Raw genomic sequence first — 22,593 nt, 5'->3', positions numbered from 1 at the left:
AAATAATAATAAAATACTTAATGCAGTGTTAACGCAGCTATAATGCAAGCTCTTTAGTTCCTCCCGAGTGATGTGTGTGCTTTTATGGCCACCTGAGAGCCAGGCAGGCCTCAGAGGCCAGGCAGCCTTCTCCTCCCTGGCCAATGGCCAGCTGGTGCGGCGAGTGAATTTTGGCTCTGGGCTGGCTCACTTCCCAATGTCAAGGCACCATAACTTCACTCAATTCAGCCGGTTGTTGGTGCATGCTGGCGGCTTCTCAAAATTTGGTTTCGGCTGTGTTGTTTCTGTGACAAAACTCATCTGGACCAAAACCAAAAATACACTTTTGGGCCAAAAGTTTTGAGCGGCCGAATTTTCGGTGCAACGCTGGATCAAATGTTTTGCAACTTTATTCATTGCAACAACAGCGCTTTAGAAGCAGCAGTAGGCAGTAATTATAAACGATGGACACAAGTTGAGGAATAAGTTATAGAAAGACCACAACGAGACAGCTGTTTCTGTTCAGCATTAAACACACTGTTAGTGGTTTGGCCAGGCCACAAGAGCGGGGCATGTATGTGTGAGTGTGTGTGTGTGGGGGTGTGTATGTGTGTGTGTGTGTGCGCGCAAGACCACAAGAACGTGGCCCCGTGGAGAGCAGTTAAGAGGGTTGTAAATTTGTAGGAAGGAAGGAGCAGGCAGGAGGCCAACCCACACAAACACTGGCATCATCCTGGGAGGAGCCGTGATGACTGAGTGTTGCGGGTTCACCCTCAGGCAATCTTCACATTTTCACTGCAAGTGAATGAGTGTGCAACATGCCAGTAAAAAAAAAAATACATGCCTATTGAAACATATGTAAAGGCACGGCACCACAGTGATTTCATCTGGTGATCAACCAGATGAGGAAAGACTTACCACTTTGTTAGTGTTGGGTGTACGTGCAGCAATACGTTCATATTCTTCTATCTTTGACTGGTCAATATCCGCCTTTAGTTCCCAGGTGGAGTCTTCGTACGGTAGACTACACCACTTCACCAAATATAAGATGACCCGCTGAAGACATGTAAACAACGAGAGGCAACGCTTGATGAACAGGTGCGTAAGAGAGCTTCAGATCCATATAAAATATCAAGAGGACCTCAAAGTACCTCTCCGTTTTCATCTGTGCTCTCCGAAATGTCCAGGACACGATCAACTTCCACATAGTCAGGGTTGAAAGGCTCATCATCCATCTGGATAGAAACCAAGAACGACTTTATCGATGGAAGTTAGGTTACAATTGCGGCCTTACTTCTAAAGGGGACAAAATATAACTGGACAATAAATATGTATAATGGTAAACAAGTGGTGCAGTCAGTAAATTACATTAGACAATTCATAAAAAAAAAAAAAAAGCTCCATTTACACCGCAAGGTTCTAAAACCTGCCAATGCAACTCTATTCAATGTTTAACAAATATTATTTTTAAACAGTTTTCCCTCACTTATCGTACATTAAATGGCGTTATGTTCACAAATGAAAATCTGCGATCGAGTGAATTTGCAATAAGTGACCCTGAAAGCAGAGAAGGGACACTATTATTGTTTGTTCACTCTTATGCTGTTCGCCCAATTACTCAAACTATTTGGATTATTTCATTTGTTCCATGACTGCAAACACTCATTTTGGAGATGAACCAGTTAAATCATACGTGTGAATAAAAAAAAAAGTTTCAGGCAATAAACTGGACTGATCAATTGGAATTGAACAAATCCAACCTCAAGCGATGCAATGCTAGTAATAGGTTTCATGAGGGGCTGATCGTCGGAAAAGATTCATGTCTCACCTCAGTGATGAAGGTGTTGAGTAGTTGCTTTGCCTTGAACCTTTTGACCTTCTGTTGAATTCTCTTGTCTTTCTCCAGTTCTTCTAACTCCGCCCAACGACAATGGAGGTAAGAACTGGACAAAAAAGGGAAAGGAACACTTTTTTTTTTATGTTTTAATGGCACAGGCGAGTAAAAACTTAAAATTTACCAAACATTTTATACAGTGGTTGATGCGAGCACTAATTTGAGTGTAAAATAAGATGGGAAACAAATGTTTTTAACATACAGGTGTTTTTCAAGGGAGAGGTTGACTAGCAAAAATTTAGAAATTCATCTGATACTATATTGCACAGTTCAATTTATCTTGGAGAGTTAAGTCCAAATTGAGTTTCTGGTCTTGATTATTTTTACATTAATGACACGAAAACATGAAGCAAAATAACAATACACAACATAGTTACATGTCAAAAAGCCATTAGTGCCGCAGTGTGTTAACAAATCATACAGTTTTCCACATGCGGGAGTCTAAATGGGAAGTAGTTTTTGTAAATGTGCTGACATTTTCATAAAAAATGTTACATGGGTGGAGCACAATATAAAATATGATATAACTGAGAAATTGAAAAGCATGTAACGCATAAACTGGACAGAGCAGCCAGAGAGAGTATGTGAGAAAAGTAGGTCTCAATACTGCAGAAGAATAAAAATGTCAAGTGTGCCACTCACAAGCCCTTGAACTTGACATAGAACTCCTCAACCTCCGCTTCCTCCAGCGACTCCAGCTAAAAGGCAAGGTAAAAATAATGGCCAAACATATTACAAAATATGGATGAACAGGTGGAAAGTGTTTTGAAAAACTGTAAAATTGACAAATACAATATGAAAGTTTTTCTGTGTGACAATAAACTGTCTTAAGTTTTAACTTTGAATTGCTTGTCATTTTAGTCAGTTAACTCTAAATAGTCTAACTGCCACAAGTTCAGACAACTATGATTTTATAATTATCCACATAAATGCATAGAAGGTAGCACAAACAAAAGATCAACAGAAAGGTGGATTAAATATTATTCAAAATACATTTGTTTTTATTCCTATTCGGTGCGTTAGAAAGAAGACATAAACCCTGGAAAGAAACTGCTTTTTCATTAACCATTACTTATTTACCACAAACAAGCACACACTCCACCATGCTGCAGCTACCACTACTACTGTAATGCCATGAATCATCAATCACACTCACACATACAGCCTGAGGAAATTCTAGCTTGGTGTCTGGCGTTGCTCTCGTGTTGTGGTTTTGGCTGTATGCCAAGCCTAGGGTTAAATCTGAATGAAGTTGTGTGTGCGTGTGCATGTGCGCGTGCCAGAGAGCAAGAAAGAAAGAGAAAGAGTGTGAGTGAGAGAGACAGAGAGCACGTGAGAGAAAGAGTCTATTGGCAAGACAGCCGGCAAAAGCAAAGTTGGCTACTTACTATATGTGCATGAATTTGTTAGCCAAGTGACAGGCTTAGAACAAGCTGTGTCAAATAATGTTGGGTGTACACTAGAGCTGGAACTTTCATCAATCAAAAAATAAAATTAAATAAAAGAATCAGTTTTGCTTCTTCAGTTGTTCAAAGCACGTCGCAGCTAATGCGTGCTTCCACAAACAATCATGTATATTTAGTGACTTCTCCAAAGCCTGTAGACTATTAAACAAACAAAACAAAAAAAAACAACATGAGCGGAATATTGTTTTCCGAAGGCAATAACAGTCAATCACGGCAAACATTGACCAAGACACATTTTCTAGAGCGCAAAAGTAGTCAATCGACATGCTGGAAGTTTGCAATAATATGCTATATGTGTGTGAGATTTATATTATTTTCGTAATAATTTCAATTGCGATAATTCAAATGACATTTTTTGTACAAAGCAAGAAAAAAAATGGAAACAATATTCAAACAAATCAAATGTATTTTATCTTTGAATAATTTGAACAATATTGTGCAAGTGTACACATTGGAGTATGGTATAAAGAAAATGCATTCAAGTTTAATTGCTGTACACTTGCAAATTGACACGTTTGAAATTTACATTTAAAATTTGATTTCAATAGTCTAATCATTTTTGCGTTTCCTATCCAGGAGGAGCAATGTGGATTTTGTCCTGGCCGTGGAACAGTTGGTCAACTACCCCCACAGTGTCCTGGAGGGTCCATGGTATTTCGCCAAAACAGCATACATGTGCTTTGTGGGCTTGGAGGCGTTCGATCACGTCCCTCATGAGGTCCTGTCTGTTGCCAGATTGGTCTCTGTATGGCTGGAGTCAAAGTTGGTCCGTATTGCCACCAGTATTTTGGATTAGTTTCCAGTGAGAGCTGGACTTTGTTAAGGTTGCCATTTGACACCAATCATGACCTTTATGGACAGAATTTCTAGGAACAGCTGAGATGTTGAGGTGGTTCAGTTTGGTGGCCATAATTAAGTCACTACTTTTGCAGATATGGTTCTGTTTGCTTCATTGAGCCTCTCCACCTTTAAATCTCAGTAGAATGATTCACACCCTAGGATGAGGCGTTTGGTATGAGAGTAAGCAACACCAAATCATAGGCACTGGTCCTTAGTCTGAAAAGGTTGGAGTGCTCTCCCCAGGTCATGAGTACAATACCCCAAGTGGAGGAGTGCAGAATTGAAAACTAAACAGAATTGAGATGTTCAAACTGTCAAAAAATATCATAATCTGATACACGTGGCATACGAGCAAAAAATAAATCTGACCTGGGTCACATTCGCCTGCAGTGTGAACCTAGCCATAGTTGCGGATTGCGTGTGCTCTTTGTTTGGGAAAACCAAGGAATGGCTAATCACATGCAGAAAACCATAATTCATCCAGTATGTTTGGGCGTAATTTTTGCATGGTTATGAGATGTGCAGGGTAGTGTGTATGCGTCTGTATCAAGCTCACCTGTTTCTTGGTGGTACGCACGCCCATGATCTTCTCCACAACTGGCCCATCAGCTTCACCTACGTCCTAAAACCCAAAAACAATTGCGTCCCAATGTACAAAATGGATTACGGATAGACAAGGTCAGATACTGGAGATGATCCAATTTTTGTTTTCATTAGCACAGTGCAGTATTTAAGTATTTCTTTTAGTTTCTTATATGTAATTGCATAGCATTAGTACAAATCAGCATTGTGTATAAGTTTTGTTTCCATTTAAAATGCACTAAACATTTTCTCGCTTGTGTATTGCGTTTGTGGATGGCTGCAGCACCACACGAGCCCACAGAGAAAAGCATTGCAGTAATTTAAAAAAGGAAATAAAAAAAAAAAAAAAAAGAATAATAAAAAAAATAAGAATAGAATCTAAATCAGAAAATCAAATCAGGGATTGAGTGAATCGTCACATTCCTATTCAGTAAAATACTACTATTTTTGTTGTATAAACTGAGTTCATATAAAACTCATCTTATCCATGTCACAAATCTCTTCAATGATGTCCTCTATTTTGATATATAGTTGATTTTATTTTTTGGGTAACATACTTGTATCGGATAACTTATTATGATCTCAGGTTTTGGACGTGTGATACCGGTTCATCCAAAATGTGAATGTTGCTCACCGTAGCCTAAGGAAGGCTCAGGGAGTTTGTGCTCAAATGCATGGAAAATTAGAAGGAACATTGCTTTGGAGCAAAAGGGACACTGAGGGTAAGCCAAAAGACACTTCTAACATTGTCTGTCTTGCCTAATAAAAAGCTGCTTCACTGAATGTCATTGTCAAAGAGTTGAGAGAGTTACAGACAGGTTAGCAATTGTGACATGCATAAATGACATAAGTTCAAATAGAAGTTTAATGAGTATAAATTATTTGGTGACAAGCGCACTCGTTCCTTACTGGTTGCATTCAACGAGATTATAAATCAACCATACACAAAGGTATGTATGTATATACATTTCTCTTTTCTTAGGTATTGCCGAGGGATGGGATTGGGACTCTGTATCGGCAGATCCTTAATAAAGACTGACACAAAAAAAAAAAAAAAAAAGTGTTTGGGAGAGCCCCATTGGTGATCATTCAAAATCACATTACTGTAGTTGCACAAAAATGTGTAACATTTAGAGGGATTCCCAGGCTACACCCAGACTGTACCTGTAGTTGTGTTGATGACGATGGGGACTTCGGTGCGGGTGAATCGTCTCCACTGTCGTCATCGTCCGAGATTCGGAACTCCAGGTCCTCTGTATAACGCTTCCTCTTCACTTGTCGGCTGGAGCGCCGCTTCTGATGTGCAGAAGAGGAGAGGTGTGAAGGTTTTGCGATGATATGAATGGCATGAGGGGTACACGTTTTGTGGTAATTGTATTTCTTTGTTCCTTGTTTTGGTTGTTTCACGGTTTGCTCGTATGTTCTTCAGTTGATGTCGAATGATGGTTTTGGATTTAAAACTGTGACTATAAGGAGTGTAGTGACATTGTGTGATCATATAATCTTAATGGCAATGTGTCTGACCCACTGCTGGTTGAGTTGTCACAAAATCTGTTCTAGCACCTGCGGGACTGCTAAAGACGTAACTAACCCAGTTTTGCCTTTTTAAAGCTGCCTCAGTCAAAACACATGCTAGCATGCATACTATTTATTGTTTTAGCGCTGGGGCATGTCTTGACATACCTGCGCTAATAATATGGTGTGCCCTTTCTATGAGCTTAATACAGAAAAGCACACGCAACTGAGACTGCACCCTTTAATACGGTGCGCCCTGTGGTCTTGCAAATATGGTATATGCAAATGAATTATTCATGCCAGAAACAAGCTTCATAAATGATGACTTCAGTATTTACAAAAGCTAAGATTAGCTAATGCTTATTAGTGTGCACTTGTTATAAAGTGTACCCAAATTCTGTTCCACAAGATCCATTTGACTAACAACAAAAGTAAGCAATTAGTTACCAATAATGCAATAAAGGGAGATAAGGGAAATAAGGACTTTCAGCTGTTTATAAACACACATTTGTTTCAATGTGTTTAGAAATAATGTTCGCAAGGCCCTTGTAATCGTCTCCCATACAACTCCAGGTACTTTCCTCCGACATGCCAAAAACATGAATGGCAGGTTGATTGGTGTGAGCGTCAGCACGGATGATTGTTCGTCTATGCGTGCCCTGCGACTGGCTGGCAACCAGTTCAGGGTGTCCCGCGCCTACTGCCCGAAGACAGCTGGGATAGGCTCCAGCACCCCCCACGACCCTTGTGAGGAGAAGCGGTACAGATAATGGATGGACACAACTGGCCATGTTTGATCAGGGATAAAATGGAGGTGCATGTGAATTTTACACTCAGAACTAGCTGCAAGGACTGTCAACAAGGTTTGTTGATGTATGATTTGTGCTACATGCACACTACTCTAAATAATGTTTACAAGGAGTCCTGTACCTGCACACCATCCTCATCCTCATCTTCTATAGGCGAGGGAGGCGGAGACTTCGCCTCCACATCTTCACTGACTGATGACTGTCGCTTCCTCTTGGAATCCTTCTTGGCAGCAATGGCGCCATCTTCGGACTCCGCCTTCTTATTGCTACAGAGATATTGGTGGAGGTGGGGGAGAAAGGGGAAAAAAAAGTTAAACATTTCTATGGAAAAATTATAAACAAAAGAAATAATACAGTTGCACTTAGGCTAGTCTATGGCCCTTAACTACCAAGGCATGTACAAAGTACGTGTGTGTGTGTGTGTGTGCGTGCGCTTGTGTGTGTGCCAGTCCCAGGGCAGTCGCCATGTTTGATTTACCCATTTAGAAATCATCAGTGTGCCTCAGGCTCTGGAACACAGGGGGTTAATATGATGAAAGACTGCAAGGGGGTGGAGGGAGCAAGATGGAAAGATGCAAGCAGAGAGGAAGCACATGAGGGCCCGGAGAGAGAGAGCAAAAGGGAGGGGTGAGGTTGAGAGGCTCCCATGCTTCCTCTAATCTCTGGCATGGAAAGAAAGAGAAGCAGGGTGTGTGTGCATGTGTGTGTAGTGTAGTTTAGTGTACACGAACTATACAGGAAGTGCAGAGTACACTCATGTACCATACACTTCAGCATGTGCACACGCAGCACTGCACTCATTCAAAATCAGTTGTAGTGGAGGAGGGCTTTTTCTTAAACTAATACAAAAGGCAAAAAGGAATATGTTGGGTGTACATTTGAACTTTTCGTCAACAGGATTTTGAAGTGTATAACTACCTTGCATATTTCCACTGAGAAGCACATTACTTCACTGTACAATCCGTCAAATCTCAGAAACTTCAGCTCTTGACTAGGAGATGTAACACGTCAACAAAAATAAGTTGCAGAAATAAGTTAAAATAGACTGGCATGGTGACCACAATGCACCTCCCAGATATCCTTCAATAGTTTGAATTTGAATGTGTGGACGCCAAGTATGTAACGAATACAGACACGCTCCTGTAAAGAGGTAAACTAAATTTGAACTATTTACTATTCACTTACTTTCAAATGATGTTGAATGACATGGAGGCTATAAAAGAACAAGGTAAGTGTCAATCTGAAGTACATCGACAAACACTTGAGATCAGAACTGGGCGAGAACTGTATGCACCGAGTTTCATCATCCGAAACAATACAAATGACATACTGTATCTCCCAGCCTGCCCTTCTGCATCACAGCATGGATGTGCATTTCTCCCTCTCCTGCTCTGTGCCTCTCCTCTAGTCCCTCCTGCTTGCCCACTCCCTTGCTGTCCCTGGGGCCCTTCTCCTTTCATCCTCACGCCAAGAGCAATAACCATCTCCGTGGTAACGGCTGGTCATGTGACCTGCACCTGTTCCTCTGGCTGGTTGCCACACGCTGGAGCCATCTGGCCACACACCACGTGCACGCGCTTCTCAACTTGGCAGCTTCTCTCCCTCCTTCATGGTCTTTCGTCTCAAAGTTCCTCTGATATCAACCAATCACACTTTATCTGCTAAAACGTCCTTCACTCTTGGGTTGCTGATTAATATGTAATTGCATGGTTCTAGAAGGCCACAATAAATCCTACCAGGCGTTTGTGGTACTGTATCTGTACTTTGAAAGTTGTACAATGAAACAATTGGGTTTTAATAGTGAAGTGAGATCAAATGGAATTGTACCTATAAAAAGTCACGCAAAATATAAGGTTGCAAAAATTACTACTTTTTGTGGCCACTGTTTGGGTGAAAATATATAAACAATATCCAGGGGGAGGGGACTACATCTTCGAACTGAAAAAGACAGAGTAACAGAGTAAAATCGGATTCAAGTGCGTCTTATTGTCCGTTTATTTTCCTTTTCATTGATTGATTTTGGCATCCTATTTGAGGGAAACTTGTCTTTCTGTTAAAAAGAAAAAATAAAGTGAGATGTCACATTGTCATTGAAAAGATTAATACGCTACACATTTCTTTTAATTGCCTCTCACAGGCTATCCCCAGCGAGTGCTTTCTCATTTGTCTAGTAAAAATCACAGCAACAACACATATTAAGCCTGGTTACAGCAAGTTTACAGCAATGCAATATACCCATGACCAATGATGGTTACACAGCGCAAGAAGAAACAACCATTCGTTCATCCAAGCTAAGACTCTTTGGCATATTTAAAAAAGGCAAATGGGTCATTTTTCTATAAAGATTTGTGCATAACTCGAATTGCATGTAAGAAAGGGGTGTTCGGAATCCGAGGTTCCACTATAGTCTTACAACAGCAACATTTTTAAGTGATCTAAATTAAATTATGAGCTGAGTTCCGCGCACATGTGTCTTGTACTGGAAATACATTTCTACACTTCTTACACTGCGTAAACATCATGAGCAATGTGCAACATGCCCAAAGCTTTGCGATTGTCGGATTCAAGTGTTATGGATGCACTATATTTACGGATATCAAAATCGATCCTGTGGCTGCAAGGATGTAATTGTCGGGCTGAAGTAGGGGCCCAAACCGTGATCATTACAGTCCGGTCCAGCGGGAATTTTATTTGAACGTACAGATTAGCAAAACTAGGCCTGTGCGTATTTAAATAAATGAAAAAAAATGTTGGTTTTCATCTGAAGACATATCTTCAAGGACCAAAATTTAAAGAGATATGTCACAATTAGCCAGTTGACAAGTATAAATTATGTATATATTATTTTTATTAACATGAGAAGCCAAAATCAAAATCATGATTACATTTTGATTAATTGCCCAGCTATAGGTTTTCTACATGCATCTTTTCATTAACATTTATATCCATGGCTTACACAGAATTCACCAATACTGGCCATCTAAGGAGTGAAGAGTGCATGAAGCAGACATTTTCCTAGCAAATTAGGGGAGGGGAATGAAGGCGAGCCCAAAATTGTAGTAAAATGTGGGGCTCTACAGAAGCTTTATCACGAAGGGAAAAAAATAACAGTTAATGGACACCTGCTGATTTAAAGATACTATGACCTACATACATTCACTCTGGCAACAGAAAACACCAACAATAGTGGTGAAATATATATATATATATATTTAAATAAATTGCATTTGTGCCCTCATGGCACGCACACGCACGCACGCACAGCAAGGTGCCAGAATGTGTGTGTATACTGCAAACAAAATCCCCACCACACTGACGCACGCACACGAGCGCACACAGGGAAGGGTGTGGCAGCTAAGAGCTGGGTTATTTATAGTTGTACTTCCTGAGACAAGTAGACTGAGAGGCGGTGCAGGCAAACAGGACGCAGAGAGAAGGTCAAAGGAGCAAATTGAGCTGACTCTGCAAAGCAAAACACCTGATTTTCCTTCAGTTAGCAACAACTGGTTATAAGCATCAAAACCAGGGGTCCTCAATCCTGTTCCTCGAGGGCCCGTGTCCTGAGGTTTTCCATCTCTCCCTGTTGCAACACAGCTGAATCAAATGATCAGATAAGCAGCAAGGTCTGCAGAAGCTAGATAACAATCGCTCAGGTGTGTTGCACCAGGGAGAGGTGGAAAACGGGCAGGACACCGGCCCTCGAGGAACAGGATTGAAGACCCCTGATTTAAACATAACATCATTTGTGTAGACCCGGAACCTCCAACCGGGGTGCCGTAGCATCCTAGTATGAAGTGAGAAAAAAAAACACTCAGTTTGACTTAATTTGTCTAAAAAATATTAATTATAACTATAATTTAATCTATCTATAACATTGACATTTAGTTAAAGGCAGAACAATTAAATGCTCTTCTTAGATGGTAGAAGATGGGGGATCCATGAACGAGATAGAGTCCTATTCAAGCAGAGACGATCAAGAAGGCGGCAGGGCTGGATGAGGTGACTGCTATGACCAGCTGGCTACAGTCTTCACAGAGATCAACAGATCCCTAGACCTGTGTGAGGTCCCATCTTTCCTCACAGTGTACCGTCATCGCAGTCCCAAAGTAACCGGCAACACCAGGACCGAATGACTAAAGGCCTGTCGCTCAGATATCTGTGGTCATGAAGTCCTTTGAATGCCTTATGCCGGACCACCGAAATGAGGGGCAGTATGACTCAGTGGTAGGGTGGTCGTTTCCCAACTGAGAGGATTTGTTTTTGATTGTGAACATAGTGAAGTATCCTGGAGCCAGATACTAAACCCAGAGTTGTTCCTGATGCTATGTCATCAGTAGGTAGATGCGAAGTCAGTGTGAAGTGGTTTGAGTGCCTTAATAGGTGGAAAAGCGCTATACAAGTGCTGCTGGAGCCCTTGTAGTGTGCCGACTGGGTAAATAGGTCGGTGGATGACGCCGTCAACATGCAGCTGCACTACATCTTGGAGCACCTCGACAGCACATGGACCTACACGACGATCATGTTTGTGGACTTTAGTGCTGCGGTCAATACCATCATCCCAGAACTCCTCTCCTCCATGCTCAAGCTCAGTGACTCCCCTGCCATTTGCTGGTGGATCCACAACTTCCTGACAGGTTGAGGTTGGAATGGACAACATCAACACGCACCACCCTCACTAGGGCCCTTCGAGGATGTGTCGTCTCTCTGTTGATCTTCTCCTTCTACACAAATTGACTCACTTCAGTGCACCCAGCTGTCAATTTCCTCAAATTTGCAGACGACACCAGAATCATCGGGCACATCAAAGACGGTGACAAGTCTGCGTATCGACAGGAAGTGGAGCAGCTGGTGTTCTGGTGCACAATCTGAAGCTGAAGACTGGAGACATGATCGTGGACTTCAGGAAACATCCTTCGCCACAGCTACCCCCTTTACATTGCCCTGTGTCAACCATGGAGAGTCGAGACCTTCAAGTTCTTGGGAATCACAGACCCAACTTCAATCTAAAAAATGCCCAACATAGGACGCACATCTTGAGGTTGCTGACAAAGCATGGCTTGCAACAGATGTTGAGTTAGTTCTACATAGCAGTCGTCAAATTAGTCCTGTACTCCTCCATCACAGTCTGTTTTGGAGCCACCACAAAAAAGGGCAAAAGCAACACTCAAATTCACTAGTGATGTATGACGTATAACTGAGAATTCGTCCAACAAAATACAAGTTCAGTCAGTTCAAATTCTCTTTACTACAAAAGGTGCAATTTGAGCTGAAAATTAAAGGTAAAAAAAAAAAAAAGGAAATAAACGCCTTCCTGTGACGTCTTCGGCCACTGAATGTCTTCAACTTTGAGGCAGATGGATTTGCATATTGATGGCACACAGCCAATCAGAATGACCACAGTTTTACATACAGCATGATGGCACAAAATTAATTAAAATAATTTCTAATAATTTCTTCTTCTCTCTTTGCAATTTACTTGTGCTTTTTACTCAGGTTTGTTCCTGCTTATATTTTGAGTACACATCTAGCACTTTAGTTTATGAGTGTGATTGGTATCACAAACATCCAAACCATAGTGTAAAAACAAACAAACCGCTAGAAAGAAGTGTAATGGGCAATCTATACATCCTAGCTACATCGCATTCCCAGTGAGTCAATATATTCTAATTGTGGTAGTTGGTTTAGTAAAGAGCTTACCTTGTAAGTAAAGAAAAAAATTGCTCTCTTGTTTAAATTATGTAATTAAATGTGTGTTATGTTCCTGAACTAGTAACGCGTTACGAGGCTCAGCAACTGTAACATTAACAATTTAAGGGTAACTTGTTATATTACTTCGTTATTGCCCAAATGTAAAGCATTAATGTATTATGTTACTTATGGAACGTATTACTCCCAACACTGCTTATATTTGACGTCTTTAACATAGTTGCTTGTTATTGTAATATTAGATTAGCTTATACTTCCAGAGACAAATACCTGTGTATCCTTATCCGGTTGCCATTCACACAACAGAACAAGTCATGGATTCCTAAAAGTATTGTCAGCTATGTCCAATTTAAACACACCGTCAGTTTGTGAGTGAAATAAAGCTCATCTCATCTCAATTTAGTGATCATACTTTTTGTGACAAGTTTGTTTGGTAGTGTGCTGTGAGACATAGTATTGCTTATGTAATTGGGTGCCTTGGCTCAAAGTTTGGGGTATTATATAAATTATATATTATCCATTCAAACTTTTTTAAAATGTCAATTCAATGAAATTATATGATATTCAGGAAAAAAAATATCTAAAATAGGAGAGTCCCAACATATGGAGAAAAGAGAAGCGATAACAGTGGCAGTAAAATTGAGGTGCAAAAGACAAATAAAGGGATGATGGTTGGCTGATGTTGGTTCACCATTTTAGAGTAGCAGTGAATGGCCGGCAGCCATTATCATGCTAAATTAACCTGGGAGCTGCAGGCCGCCACTCAAGATGGAGGAAAGCCTGAAAACAGATAATAGCTAGTTTACCAACACGCACGCAGACTCACTCACTCACTCACTGCCCCACCCCCTCTGTCCACACCGATCTGTGGCTGTGGAGTGGTCAGCAGCATGGCCTTCATTATAATTAGGCGCCATTTTCTGCCACAAAGAGAAAAAAATAATCCCTCCCCCAATACACACACAAAAAATGTCTGCCCCCTCATCGCGTCGCTTGCAACCTACCCCACCCCTTTGCCCCTCCCCCTTTATTTGCCAGTGGCCGATGCATGCATTCGCATAAGCCCACCTCCCCCAGCGTTGACCCTTGCTGGCAGCTTTGGCCCTCCCTCTTCCTCAGGATAAAAGAGACCGTAAGGAAGGAAGAAAAAGAAGGAAAAGGAGTGAGACTGAAGGCTGAGAAAGGGAGAGAGAAAATTGGGGGTTGCCCTGACATTCCTCTGTCCGATCAAGTTTCCATTTTCACAATGAAACCACCTCTGAATTGAACATGTAAATTGTCGCATCTCTGCCTTTGCTGATGTTCTACGACCCAAAATGTCAGCAACACCACACACCATTTGAAGATACTGGACATTAAAATGAGTCGACAAACAAAACAACAACATTCCATAAAAGACGGTGGTAGTTTAACATTGCAATGCTCGCCTTGGATGGTTCCTTGTCACAAAGCATTCACAAATTGTACATAATGTATGTACCTACTAGACAAGGGCTGTCCAAATCTGGTCCTTAAGGGGTGCTGTCCTGCATGTTTTACACCTGATTCAAATTCTCCGGATCATTTTCCATTGCACTGACTATTCTCTTATTTATCTAATTTATATATCTATCCGAATTATTGCTGTATTGCACTGGAGAGGGGAGCTCTCTAATCTCGTTGCACACTTGAGTACAATGACAATAAAGGGATTTCTGATTATCAGGCTTCTTTAGAACTTGCTGATGAGCTGATCATTTGAATCAGGTGTGTCGCATGAGAGAGACATCTACAACGGGCAGGATAGCAGTCCTCGAGGACCCAAGCTGGACATGCCTTTATTAGAAATTACACTGATCTGATCGAGTGCATCGGAATCGGTCGTGATTTTGCATTTAATACAAAATCGTGATAGACTAATGTCAAAATTTGTGCGATCTATCAAAAGCAATGATCAAAATCATTGATGGGATCCGACGTTACAGCAAACACAACCTTGTTCACTCCGGGATCGTTCTGTGCTGCAATAGTGTATATGTGAGCCTGGAAGATGATCTATTTTTAGCCTTGTCTCGTGTCGTGGGAGCGGAAAGCGTTCACGCTGGGAGGCACAAGTTCAGCCTCTACATCCTCAGCCATCCAATCACAAAGTAAGCCTTGGTGTAGTTTTTCATTTTGACTGGTAAAACGCATATTCAGGCAAATCAGCAGGTGTGTTGTTTGAACAAACAGAAATAGCTCAGTTTCTGAGAGAGGCACAAAACATTTGTACAACCCGGCTACGAGATATAATGCTCTCATATCGAACGGGATTTGAACCATTCTTGCGTTGTGATTACATATGAGCGGGCCAGATTCGCACAGCTACATCTGAGCAAAATAGCATTGAGAATATGCTTACACCGGCACACACGCAACAGCCAGTAAGTGGACAAACAACGCAAGACAAAATAATCATTACAGTCAGTCAGGACCGGGACTTGTACAACACAGCCAGCTTCCAATATGAGCCAAAAAGGAGCAGGCGTTGGCTAGTTGGCATAGCTGATGTGTAAGTCTGTGGATTTGGTGACAGCCGTTCAACCAAGTTAGCAATAGTTTTAGCAAAAACCCAGACCATTGGTACCGAACCTCGGTACAAAGCTGGCCTTGGGGCTGAATTTTGAAATACTGCAGTAAGCAGTAAGTAAGCTCCAGCCTCAATGGTTTAGTTAACAGTCCTGGAGAAATTAATCAAATATTCTTTTTAATTGATTTAGACAATGTAAAGGTTATTTTCACTTTCAACCTCGCTGATCTACTTTCTACAGTACAATAAAATTAATGCGTTGGTTTAAGAATGTTCGCAATCTCGCCCCAGAGCTTTGCATTGCTTGAGAGGCACCTGTGACTCCTTCCTTTGCCAATGTGGTGCTGTGTAGTGGGATTTAAAAATGTCCATCAAGCTGTAACACACTATAGTTTGTATCATGATATTTTGATGTGTGTGATCGCTATTTGTGTAATGGTCATGATCACTATGCCGTCCCAGCCCCACCTACTCAGGATTTGAGGCCGTACCATCACCGCTGCATAGTCAGCGCCTTGTTCCAACTGTGTTGCTCCACAAATGTTTTCTTTTACAGAAAACCCAGTTGTTTATATGTTTAAAAGAAAAATGCGTGAAAATCTTCATTGTTCTGTGTCAGACAGCACTTACTAAGCAGGACTTGTCAAAGTTCGGAGCCCACTGCGGGATAGGTCACTTTTGATACAAAATCACAAACACAATACAGAGATTGTGATATAGATAGAAAGCAGGCAGGCCTGCAAATAGCAAAAATCTGCATATAAGTGATGCCCATTGAAACACATGGGAGAAAAAAAAATAACCCCTAAATTCATTTAAAAAAAAAGAAGGATAAACCACCAATGTGTGTGTTCTATGAAGAAAATGGGGTCAGCCCCCCCCCAAAAAATAAAAACATTTTGAAAAATATCCAAGAAACGCTGAATCCGCAGGTGCTGACCTCCCAAGTATGCAGAGATCCTCGGTATGACAAGGATTGTTGCCTTACACCACAGGTGTCAAACTCAAGGCCCGCGACCTCATTTTATGTGGCCCGCGAAGGTTATATCATCTGCGTGAACTTCCTGTTTCTAGCACATTTTCACAACATATATTGCCATTTATTTGTTACCAATCCTCCCCTTTTAAAATAAATTGAAAATTTGTTGAACAATCACTTACTGGCTTTAGATGTAAAAAGCGGCTTTCTATCAATATTGAATGTAATTGAATTGAATATGTGATAACGTAAGGTGGTCATAGATTTATATGGGTTCACAGTCAGAACGGCCCTCTGAGGGAAACCATAACTACGAAGTGGCCCGTCCACAAAAATGAGTTCGACACCCCTATTTTCTATTCGACTGTTGTGAAAGGGGTTGTCATGTAATCAATTGCATCAAAAAATAAACAAAATCTAATCATGGTTTAACGGGATTAATTGATCGTTTAAAAGCCTGCATCACACACCGTTTTAAAAATGAATCCAATGCTTCAGTTGTTCCAAAAATTAGTTCCTAGGATGCTTCACAAGTAAATTGGTGCGATGAAATGAATCTTGTGCGTCCACATTAGCAAATACCCAATGACCAGTGATGCTGTGCCTACCTGGACTTTTTGGGCATCTTGGCCTTGGGGGTGGTGTTCTTGACTTTCTTCTCCTTGGGTTCTTTGGGAGTCTTGGGGGTCTTGGGTGTTTTAGGCATTTTGGGGGTCTTAGGCTCTTTGGCCTCAATGCCCTCAGCCTTATCCTTTGGTTTCTTTTTCCGTTTTTTCTTTTCAACAGGTGGGGAGCTTCCATCTCCAATTCCTGTGCCAGCACCCTGCTCACACCCAGCTAAAGGAAATTCTGCCTTGATGTCATCCTCAACTTTTGTCATGGTCTTTTTTCTTTCCTCTTCTCCATTTTCTGTTTTTGTTTTCTTTTTCTTTTTCTTTTTTGGCTTACTCTCCTGGTCAGTGGACTGCTCTGTGCTGACAGGCTGTCGAGCGTCACCAGCACCAGTCAGTCTATCAGGAACCATCACTGAGGCATCGGCAGATGGGTCCAACGAGGAATGCTGAAGGGCCAAAGAAAAAGATGACAGTTAATCGCAAGCGATGCAAAAGAAAAAATGTGACGATCATTTAGAAAAAGGAAGCAACGTACTTTTGAGGCATGCCACTGACAGCGCATAGAAAGATGGATAGAGCCTACATTGTAAACAGGGAGCCCCGTGTTTATAAAACGACCCGTGGTTTGTATCACAGCTGCATGTATGATATTGGGAACAATCCAATTTGCATCTTCTTAATCAGAAAGCTATCCCATGGAGGTTCTGCGAAGAGTGAAAATCTCCAGAGTCAAGGACTAAACTATTAGCCGAAATGACATTTATGGGGAGCATCGGAGACTACAGCAGAATTTGGGGGCGAAGAGAATGGACAGACTTGGCAGCAGTCCTGAGCTCAACTCCACTGAACACCTGCGGGACGCTCTTGGGCTAACTGTTTGTGCTAGAGCGACAACACAACCACGTTGCCTGATTTATGACAAAAGCTAGTTGAAGAACCGGCTGTCATCCCACCACAGTGTATGACCAGGCTGGTGATCAGCATGACGAGGAGGTTTTCGATAGTTGTGGATGAGTCTTGTTCTTCCACACACTGCAGAGGCTCTTGATTGGTGAAGGCATGGTTGTCAAACTCAAGGCCCGGGGGCCAGAGCTGGCCCGCAACCTCATTTTATGTGGCCCGCCAAGGGCAAATCATGTATGTCAAATTCTTGCCTCTTGAACATTTTTGTTACTTTTAACAACATTGAGATATGAGATAGTGCCATTTATTTGTTACCAATTCTCCTCTTTTAAAATAAATTCAAGAATTTTTGAACATACAATTACTTACTGGCTTCTGATTTCAAAACTGGCTTTCCATCAATTTTTTGTGTGTATGCGATAACGTAAGGCAATCATAACATTTATATGGGTTCACAGTCATAACGGCCCTCTGAGGGAAACCATAACTATGATACGGCCCGTCCACGAAAATTAGTTTGACGCCCCTGGGTTAATGAATAAATTGTTAAATTACCAAGATGTCATGCTTCCTTAGCCTCAATCATTAAATAACAGTCAAAGGCAACAGCAAAATAAAGTGTGTGGCTTTAGCAGGAAAAAAAATACCTATTTATTTAAATGGTAGAAACTCACATTCTCAGTCATTCAACTAAAAAAAATGTGTGTTCCTTACAGTTGTGGCACCATTCACAAGGGCAAAAAAAACAAAAACAGACTCTGCAACAGTATAACACACATCTTACTTTTACCGAGATGGCGCAGACACGAGTGGTCGCCCCGGTGTTGTGCTCGTTAGTATTGTCTCTGTTTTTGTCAGTGTTGTGTGTTTCTGGCAACACTACGCCGCTTGCCTCTGCGAGAGAAGATCTACCACGCATTAGAGAGTCTACTCTCTCACTTTTTTCCCCCACAAAGTCAACACAAACCAATGACTTTTTTCTGAGATTATTGCTGGAGTGGGATGGTATAGGAGAAAAGATTCACGGGAGCAGACGGGAGCGGGATTTTCCAGAAGGTAGGCCTGTCGTGATAACTATATTGATTTATCGCTTGATGGACACTACATATCGATTTTGAATGCCACAATTACTGAGTCTGAATTTCTCCAATGCTGGCGCATTAAGGGAATTGACAGCTTGCTTCAAATCACGGTACATTTAAATTATACAAAAAGCCCAGTCTATGTACAATACAGTATATCCGATTTGTTTATCTGGGCTTTTATTTAGGTGAGTATTGATAAGATGAGTTGAAAAACAACCACTCTAATTTGGTGCTTGAGAATATCTGCACTAGAAAATTACCATCAGTGCATTTATTTAAAAATATGCATGTGCTCGAATATGTGCAATTTGCATTGTTGAAAGGTCACTGTTGATTAAATAATTCTGTGAGTGATTTATTCTTTGAAGCAATAAATATTAAATATAGAATAAAACAATCCCATGTGCTTTAATGCTCCTGATGGAATTTTAAATTAGGCAAACTAACAAATTGTTCAGGAAGTGAATGTCTGTAAATTGCCAACACTGTGAAAGTGATTCAGTTATAAATCTTCCTAATTCTAGCACTGGTGCAACCAAGTAAAAAAGTTGAGCACGCCAGTTTACAACCAATCCAAAAACAGTCTAGGCCCTGCTTTAATGTACTTTTCATTACATTTATTCCAGTGCAAGACATTCTCAAGTTTAGAGTTGAATTTTCTACAGTTGCTTAATATTTTTATTTTTTGTAATAGTACAACTTGAACAAGTCTCTTCTAACAATTCATACAAAAAAATACATTAAAGCAAGTATCGTTCCTGCTCATATTGTACAGGACGATATCAGAATCTGACGATATGGGTATCGGACATTACTCCAGGCCGCAATATTGAATCGGGCCCTGGTGAATCGAAGCGATTTCGCAAATCTGAATCGACATCCAGCCGTAATATACAATTATAGAATTTGTTTTCCATATTGCTCCGCACTAGTTCTTATATGTTTAGCTTCAGGTCTCTGAGATTAAAGTTGTTCCTCAAAATAAGCATAACCTCAAAAATGAGCAAAACTGCTCCCGAAAAAAAAAAGTTATTTCAAGCCTTGCTACCCAGTCACACATGGAGTCACATGGGTGCGGCATACTCCCGGGTGCTATCATTTCCTCCCCCTCTTCAGCACCAACATTCTAACCTTAGTAAACAAACTGGCTGACACCTCATTTTTCCTTTTTCGCACTCCTGCAATTTCAATCCTCTTCCCCTCTCCCGACACCACCTCCTCCTTATTGCTCCAATATATGCTTTCTGTGAAAGGAAACTGGTTACCAGCTGTTGAGAGCCACTCCAGCTGCCTCTCCCCCCTCCCTCTCTTCCATGCTCCCTCCTCCTTTCTTTCTTCCTCCAGCTGCTCAGGGTCCCAGTAGCAGATGGGAAATCAGGCATCATGACACGAATAAATTATCTCCATACTTCAAAAAGTCACAGTGAGGAAGAGTGAGTGTGTGTGTGTTCGCAAGTACGCATGCCATTCATGCAGAGGAGATTAGGCCTAAGAGTGTTTGTATGTTATATAGGAAAGAAAAAAAAGTGAACGTTGGTGTGCCTAAATATGTTGAAGGGTGTGTGAGCATCAGCAAATTTAACAAGTAAAATGCCACAGAAGCATCGACACATACACTATCACGGCATGGTTGAGCTTCACATGGAGAGGTGGGAGGTGCTATGACTCCCAAGTCCACTTATATCAGGCGAAAGCTAATGCACAAAGACACGTCACACCCAAGCGCTGCAAGGTCACACAACACACTAAACACTGCACACAAACACCTGCTGACACACGTAAACAGAGCCACCTAGACAAAATGGGGGTGAAAGGAATAAACAAGGGAGAAAAGAAATAGAGAAAGGGACAGAGATATTTGGGTTCAACAGCGCCATCATGCTGGGTCAAAGAAAACCACCTTAAAAATAGATTATGACGACCTGATTAATGAGATTCTATTTATTAGAGATTCTTTAATGCAAATTCATCAAAATAAACACCCGGCAACCAGTAGAAATGTTGACAGAGATGAACATTGGGTTTTAACTCTTGCAGCGTTGAAATGGTGGCAGATGAGGAGTCAATGAGGGAGCAACACTCTTTCCTCTATCTATCCAGAGGTGTCAAGTAATGGACAAACATATTTTACCTTAAGTAGAAATTTTAGATATCTATTCTTAAGTGGAGTACATTTTATAAACCTACTTTATACTTCTACTCATTACATATACCCCAAAAAAAAAAAAACTCATTACATTTCCTTTTAGATTGTATTCATTCTGTGATGCGGCCTAAACTAAGCTGTACTTCCTGAATGGAAAGGTCTGTGCTTCGCCCGTAACGCCTCGTTGGTGGTGAGCGTGTGTGTGTGTGTTAATGTATGCTTCAAACTATTGTAGAATATCTGAGTTTTCACCCTTATCGCACAGCAGAAACTAAGGGAAGTGTGGCGTCCTCCTTGTAGATTAAACTGGTGTGAAAATTAAGGAAAGAGGGTAGATGTGAACATCTGACGAGTATCACCTCTGGCAGAACTTAAGACAAAGTCTCGGGGCGGTGGGGAACAATGAATCAAAATGGGCCATGGTCTATGTCTCCATTGTTAAGGAGGATGACCGGAGCAGCGGCCGTAAGGTGCCTAACATGACAGCAATTCCCAAGCCCGTTGATGGACACCGGCAGCCAAACCCTGATAGGAGTCATCCTATCAATGTTGGCCTGCAGGACTCCCTAGGTAGCAGATGGGTAACGGCAGGCCACGTGGAATGCAGCTTTGGCGGTTGCTCAGGCAAAAACGCAGTGGGTGGTGGTGGTGGTGGTGGTGGGGGGGGGGGGGGGGGGGGTGGGGGGGGTTTGGTGACAGCATGGAAAAACGACTCTTGCGACGTTTTGCTGACGAATTACCAGAGACCTTAAAAATCACTGACTAAGCACTGATGGAAGTGGGTTTTCGTCTGTCAATGTAGGAGTCTTTAACAGACCTCTCAGTCTGTCACGGACGCCCGTTTCGCCGACAACTCCCAGAACACACAAACAGCATTGACTATATGTGTGTGACAGTGAGTGTTTGTTATCAACCGGATCGCTGCAGAGAATGTGGTGGCTGCCTGTGATTGGCTAAGGAGGTGTGACCAGCGCAGAAGGAAGGGGCCCTCCGATTTTAATAAAGGTGACTTCACGTCATTGACACGTCAGAAATGCACCATCCGCACGTCAGGATTATTACAATATCCCTCCAAATTTCCACTTTATGCTTTATGTTTCAAGTGCGATTAAATTCAAGTAAAATATCAAGTCTCCCGTGCTTCACAACTTTGCAAACGGGTAGCCATGCGTTTTACCTTTGATTGGTTGCCAAGAAAACAAATCTACAATCTTCGAGTCTCAGATTCTACGTCTGTATTTATTTGCATACAAACCTTTATGGTTTTCTGTAAAATATTGGTGAAATCATTTAGTCTAACAATAATTGGTGAAAAAACACTTCCAGTTTGGGTCACAGACTTTTTTCCTGTTTGAGACACAAACACTGGATGGTGCGAGAGAGCGTTATGAATGTGATACTTTTTCTTTTTTTTTTTTTTAGTTTTCTTAGTATGTGGCTTTTACCAGGGTAGATACATTGCTTTGTGCTGCAAATGCATGTGGCATAGTAAGTAGGAGTAGATGAAGGAGAAGATCGGTCGGTCCT

General features: G+C 41.4%; 1 protein-coding gene across 2 annotated transcripts in view; it reads right to left on the bottom strand.

Annotated features, from left to right (window-relative positions):
* chd7 (chromodomain helicase DNA binding protein 7) overlaps positions 1 to 22,593 on the bottom strand; it is an 83,514-nt gene that overhangs the window by 29,977 nt on the left and 30,944 nt on the right. For both annotated transcript variants that reach the window (XM_088310667.1, XM_088310668.1), the window contains 8 exons: positions 16,927 to 17,378; positions 7,207 to 7,351; positions 5,926 to 6,057; positions 4,736 to 4,801; positions 2,516 to 2,571; positions 1,808 to 1,922; positions 1,131 to 1,214; positions 898 to 1,035 (listed from right to left, as the gene is read on the bottom strand). In XM_088310667.1, coding sequence (XP_088166793.1) covers positions 898 to 1,035; positions 1,131 to 1,214; positions 1,808 to 1,922; positions 2,516 to 2,571; positions 4,736 to 4,801; positions 5,926 to 6,057; positions 7,207 to 7,351; positions 16,927 to 17,378 — 1,188 coding nt within the window. The remainder of the gene's footprint in view (positions 1 to 897; positions 1,036 to 1,130; positions 1,215 to 1,807; positions 1,923 to 2,515; positions 2,572 to 4,735; positions 4,802 to 5,925; positions 6,058 to 7,206; positions 7,352 to 16,926; positions 17,379 to 22,593) is intronic.

The sequence above is a fragment of the Idiotropiscis lumnitzeri genome, chromosome 12 (assembly GCF_059441095.1).
Source record: "Idiotropiscis lumnitzeri isolate Australia: NSW breed Sydney's pygmy pipehorse chromosome 12, RoL_Ilum_1.0, whole genome shotgun sequence".
NCBI lineage: Eukaryota > Metazoa > Chordata > Actinopteri > Syngnathiformes > Syngnathidae > Idiotropiscis > Idiotropiscis lumnitzeri.
This window is presented reverse-complemented; position numbering and strand designations above follow the sequence as displayed.